Source organism: Mya arenaria, chromosome 8 (assembly GCF_026914265.1).
Source record: "Mya arenaria isolate MELC-2E11 chromosome 8, ASM2691426v1".
NCBI classification, from domain to species: Eukaryota; Metazoa; Mollusca; class Bivalvia; order Myida; family Myidae; genus Mya; species Mya arenaria.
In genome coordinates this window covers 30,315,396-30,321,395 of record NC_069129.1, presented here as the reverse complement: position 1 = coordinate 30,321,395, position 6,000 = coordinate 30,315,396, and the positions used below count along the sequence as shown (strand labels likewise).

At 32.0% G+C, this 6,000-nt stretch overlaps 1 protein-coding gene across 1 annotated transcript in view; it reads left to right on the top strand.

Annotated features, from left to right (window-relative positions):
* The first annotated feature begins 4,198 nt into the window (after positions 1–4,198).
* The window catches only part of LOC128244825 (putative tyrosinase-like protein tyr-1), a 38,319-nt gene continuing 36,517 nt past the window's right edge, over positions 4,199–6,000 (top strand). Inside the window, exon 1 of the mRNA XM_052962915.1 lies at positions 4,199–4,319. Coding sequence (XP_052818875.1) covers positions 4,305–4,319 — 15 coding nt within the window. The 5' untranslated portion in view covers positions 4,199–4,304. The remainder of the gene's footprint in view (positions 4,320–6,000) is intronic.

The following is a 6,000-nucleotide window of genomic DNA, read 5'->3' as shown; positions in this document are numbered from 1 at the left end:
GTTATACTGTCGTCCGGCAGAACTTGACATGTTTATATACCGTTGTGGACTCGACTCTACCAATACCAATAAGTCACCAGTTAGGTGGAACTGGTGAAGTTTTGAAACGGCCTTTGATATATATATTTCGGTGAAATTTCTCGTTTTCGTGTTGCTGGTTGACCAATCAGAGAAACATGGCTGGCACATGTTTTGCTAAGAAAATCTCTTTTTCACGATATTGCGTGAGAAAAATGTGTGGTCTTGTTCTGTAGGGAAATCGGAGAACCTTGAGAAAACCAAAGTATGTGGCTTGGTGACCCATATGCGCCACGTGAATCTTCTCCAGGTCGCCCTGGTGAGAAGCAAGTGGGGTTTGTTATTGGTGATGCTTCACTTTTTGATGACGATATATCTAATAAACAAAATTGGACTTCCATTTCTTAAAACATATATGCATGATTGAACAATCCTATTAAATATGCGTAATTTCAGACATACTCATTGTGACCACACCACGTGTGGCAAAAGCAACAAAATAGCTATTCGAAATGTTTGTAGCCCCTAACCTACTTTTAGACGACATTCAAAGTCCTAATTTTAGACAAATTCACTATGACCAAATCACGCACGTGTTGCCCAAGCAACAAAATAGCTATTCTGAATGTATGTAGCCCACACTAGCATGACTAGTTTTTTGGACGATATTCATTGCCGATGGGAACATCGTCTGTTGTTGAAAACCACCGTGGTATCATCATGAGCTGCCTCTGATGAAATGGCTATCAACATAAACTGTTTTCCCTTTTTCGACTTTGAAGTTCCTGTGGTACTTTCTCATTTTTAAAGTTGCTCCGCCTGCTTTGATATTTCTGATCGATAGTTTTCAAATTTGTTTTTTTTACCACAATGAGCTGGACGATTTCATAAACAATACCATAAGAAAATGTCGACACTGTTTTACTACTTCCCTTGATGAAACGGCCCCATGAACTCATCTTTTAGTCTGTTAATTTCTATGATTTCATTACTGATGAGAATTTTGCTTCTGCGATTGTACTTTTTACCTTCATCGTGCCATACCAAATATGCAAATTATTCACTGGTGATTGTATTAACCCAGTACTATATTTCAATTCCCATGGTTTCCACCTATTTAAGAATTTACACTAGCATTTAACGAAACCAGATTCTGATGCTGGTGAACTTTTTGACACTAGCTGTGTAATACGGGAAAGTGCTTCTAATACTCCAACGTCGTTTGTTCAAGTACTGGCCTCAATTCACACTCTAATGAAGTTACTGATAGTGATCAAATAGGGTTTTGTAGAACCTTGAGGCTTAAATCCCTCACAGCTCTGTACATGGACTGCGGGATAATAATGTCCAATGTTTTAGTGGCTTCAATAACACTGTCTCAACGCTCAGTAACCTGGTCATGTGTTGGAGGAGTCGACTTTGTAGATTTCTGACTGAAATCAATAATTAAGCCATGTTTGAACGAGTGAAATTTTGACCCATATCAAACAATTTAATCAGACGTCTTTCAAACAACAACAACTTATTTCATTACGCATAATCATTACTATAACTTGACCACATCTAGAAGATGCGTTCTATTTTTTTAACCTGTTGCACGATGCAATTTTAAAGATCCTTCTCATGCAAGTCATTAAGACGTTTAATAAACAACCACAACAACAGCAATTAATTTTATTCCAAAACACATTTCTACTCGACCACATCTAGAACGTGCGTTCTAATTGTTGTTTCTAAACCTGTGGCAAGAAAAAATATTTTTAGAACAACCAAATAATACATAAATTAATTTTACTGTATATATTGATGGTGTTCTAGAACAGTCCATATCTATTACAGAAAAGACGTAAACGTCGATGCGAACGTTTGCGGTCACTGTCTTAACCACAGTCATATTTGTTTATTCTTCTTTAGTGTACCATTGTGAATTATGAATCAAATATGTCAACATGTCAATTCTTGTAATTCACACCACATGTTAATTTTGTAATGGTATACAGAAGAGAGACTATATTCAGCATTTATGCTTACTACTCAATTCTGTAAATGTATACTTTACTTGCTAGTATGACTTATTCTTGCTATCTCATACTTACAAATATTTACTATCATGACAACTTTGTGATTGTCTGTCTTCTTGCTATTATAGTGATTTGAACTTATTTTATTATCAAAATATTAAATACTGGTAAAACCAACCAAAGTCATTACATCCTTTTATGGAACAAATGGCTACACAAAACCAAAAAGTAAACGCAGGACGAATGATGCAGTATACCAAATAAAAGGACAAAAGATTGACCGTTTAGGACACGTCACTTTCAGACTGTGCTAATTTATAGAATAAAGGATTATCCGTTTAGGACACGTCCCTTTAAGCCTGTGCTATTCAAAGAAGCAAAAGATAAACCGTTTAGGACAAATAATTAGTAGAATCAATTAGGGTATTATCTAGGAGTGTCTGGTAGCAATGGAAGGGTACTGCACCGTATCCTTTTTGGAAGCAACCTTCTGACCTCATGGAGATCAGCATGGGGACCCTTGTGCCTTCATAGAATAATATGCCCAAGACTGTCAAATATTTGATCTGTAATGATCAATCATTAATCTGTTAAACTTATAATATGAATGTAAATACATACAAACTTAACATATTTGGCAGTTGAAACCATTTATTACTTCAATGAAACATAATTCTTTACATATTTTTTTTATCATTTTTATAATTGTCAAGTGCCCGTGTGACCCTTTTTCACTAACCACCCTGTTCTTTTGCAGCACCATGTCCTCTTTAGAACCTAGCTTAAACCCTAGAATTCTTTAATTGGTCTGTTGTTGCATGGTTATGGCGTTTTAGAAGATGGTTTAATTACATTGCCCATATATTTCCTTAAAGAAATTCCGTAAACGACGATGTGCACGTTCGCGTTCTCCCTTTTAAACATGTCCATTGTCCATTAATGGTACAGGCAGATTGTCACACTTTGTTTTGTAACTTGACAAAATGTAAACTATATGTGTTGTCTTTGTCGCATTGTCAAGATAACGGATTTTGATTGGTTGTTACTATCAGACGTCAGAGCATACGCATTGTTCGTAGCGTTCCAGTAAAGATCGAGGCATCGTACTGTCGGGGGTGTTTTGTTCCGTCTAATCTTAGCAGTTGTTGCAAAATTTGACGAATTAAAAAAACAACAACATTTTTTGCCCTTTGCGTTTTTTAAAGCTCTATCTGTCTTGAAATAATAACAAGGATGAATAAATCAGAGGAAAACGACCTCGCAATTCTTAAACAACCACCTCATTGTTAATACTCAAAAGCAACGTTATTTCCCTTCCCAGTAATCACGGCAATCATGCCAATCACATGCTCATGGATAGCTATCACGTGATACATATAGAAAGATTGTAAATTATCTTTTATTTTGAACGTTTTTCCGTATTTTGACCAGCATTTACCTTGAATAATTTAGATGTTATAAAGCTATTCAAAAAGAGAGAATTTTTTTTATATGGTTGAAATTCAGCTGTACTCGCTCATGATGGCAAAAATCTATTTTGAATGTCAGGGGAGTTCACTTCGTATGCGATTGGTTAAAACTGTCAATAATTCGTTTGTGGCAAAAGAGATGGTCAAAATTATATTATGATTATTATGATTATTTTAATTATTATTAATATATTTATTATCATTATTATTGTTATTATTATTATCATCATTATGGCATTCTTTGTAATTTTATTTTATTTTTTTTCCAAATTAAAACCTACATGTACTCAGACAATTATAATACACATAAGGTATTTTTATTTTTGTGCTTTCTGCTCGTGCATGACTTTAACGTAAAACAAAACAAAACAATCCTTTGAAAAATTAGTAACACCCATGAAATTGACTAACATGCAGTAAAATGGCTGCTCAGTTACGTCATTGCTGACAGCGCGTGATACATTTTACTCATTACCACCAACACGATAGTGATTTTCAACACTTACCCAATACACAACTTCTGTGTACTGACGTTAGCTGCAACATTTAGCGCTTCACTTCCGGTTTATGTTTCAAACTTAGCCTAGAGACAAACAATCAGACAATTTTTCGTCACTTGCCAACTTTATTTATAATATTTTGACAGGAGGGGCTTAACTGTGGCCAAGTGATGTGTGTGATTCAATTTTAGTTTCTTTTTCGTTTTTTTCTTCTTTCAAACACGATGAGAAATCATTAATTTCGGAATGGTTATTCAAACTTAAGTGCTCAAAACGGATCTTTTCTTGGAATAAAAATGCCTCAATTTTCGGTATGTGTTCATCTGTTCATTACACTTTAGACGATTATCACCAGATAATATAATAAATGTAGAATGTCCTAAAAGTAAAACATATGTCCTTTTTGGTGTTCTAAAATGTTAAGATGCCAATGCATATTATACAAGCAAGAAAACAAGCCCATGCCCTTAGTGGCTTGATGAAAGGAGCTCATATTAGTCATAATGAATCAGTTAACAAAATTATATTTTACACGTTCTTGAACTTGCTAATCAATATAATGCAGTGCCTTAAACATTAAATGAGATTTAACAAATTTCAAAAGCTCCCTCAAATGTAATATTACAGAACAGAACAGAACAGAACCAGTACTGTTGTAATATTACAGTACAGGGTACTTTTCTATGTCTGGTATTAACAATTTAATATTTAACATTGTTCTGTTTTTATCAAAATATTATGTTTGGTTTTCATAGTTTATATTTTGATTGCAATGTTTAAACCTTATTAAACTATAGCTGTATAGTTGCAATTATTCCTAAGGGAATATATATTTGCAAAGTCATGTATTTTTGTTTGTATTTTGAAAGCGTAAAATAAATGAAGCATAGACGTATTGTTTGGGAATGGTGATTTATGAGACTAAAGACGAGTGTTTTACAAAAAAAGAATATATATATATATATATATATATATATATATATATATATATATATATATATATATATATATATATATATATATATATTGAAGTTCCAACAATAAAAGAAGAAATGTATTTCATTTTCAATTATCATCAAAATGTTTTAAAACTAATCGAATCTTGAAGAATATTAAAAAGATTGGTTTAATCTTGAAAAAGATATTTATTTGTTATTATGATTACTTTATTTCGAGAACAATGTTCCTTAATCATTTTTTCCATTTATTACAAACACAATGATATCATATATACACCGATAAATTGTCTTTTCATTTATTACAAACACAATGATATCGTATATACACAGATAAATTGTCTTTTCATTTATTACAAACACATTGACATCATATATACACGATCAAGTGTCTTTTTATTTATTACAAACACAATGATATCGTATATACACCGATAAATTGTCTTTTCATTTATTACAAACACATTGACATCATATATACACGATCAAGTGTCTTTTTATTTATTACAAACACAATGATATCGTATATACACCGATAAATTGTCTTTTCATTTATTACAAACACAATGATATTGTATATACACCGATAAATTGTCTTTTCATTTATTACAAACACATTGATATTGTATATACACCGATAAATTGTCTTTTCATTTATTACAAACACATTGACATCATATATACACGATCAAGTGTCTTTTTATTTATTACAAACACAATGATATCGTATATACACCGATAAATTGTCTTTTCATTTATTACAAACACATTGACATCATATATACACGATCAAGTGTCTTTTTATTTATTACAAACACAATGATATCGTATATACACCGATAAATTGTCTTTTCATTTATTACAAACACAATGATATTGTATATACACCGATAAATTGTCTTTTCATTTATTACAAACACATTGACATCATATATACACGATCAAGTGTCTTTTTATTTATTACAAACACAATGATATCGTATATACACCGATAAATTTTCTTTTCATTTATTACAAACACATTGACATCTTATAT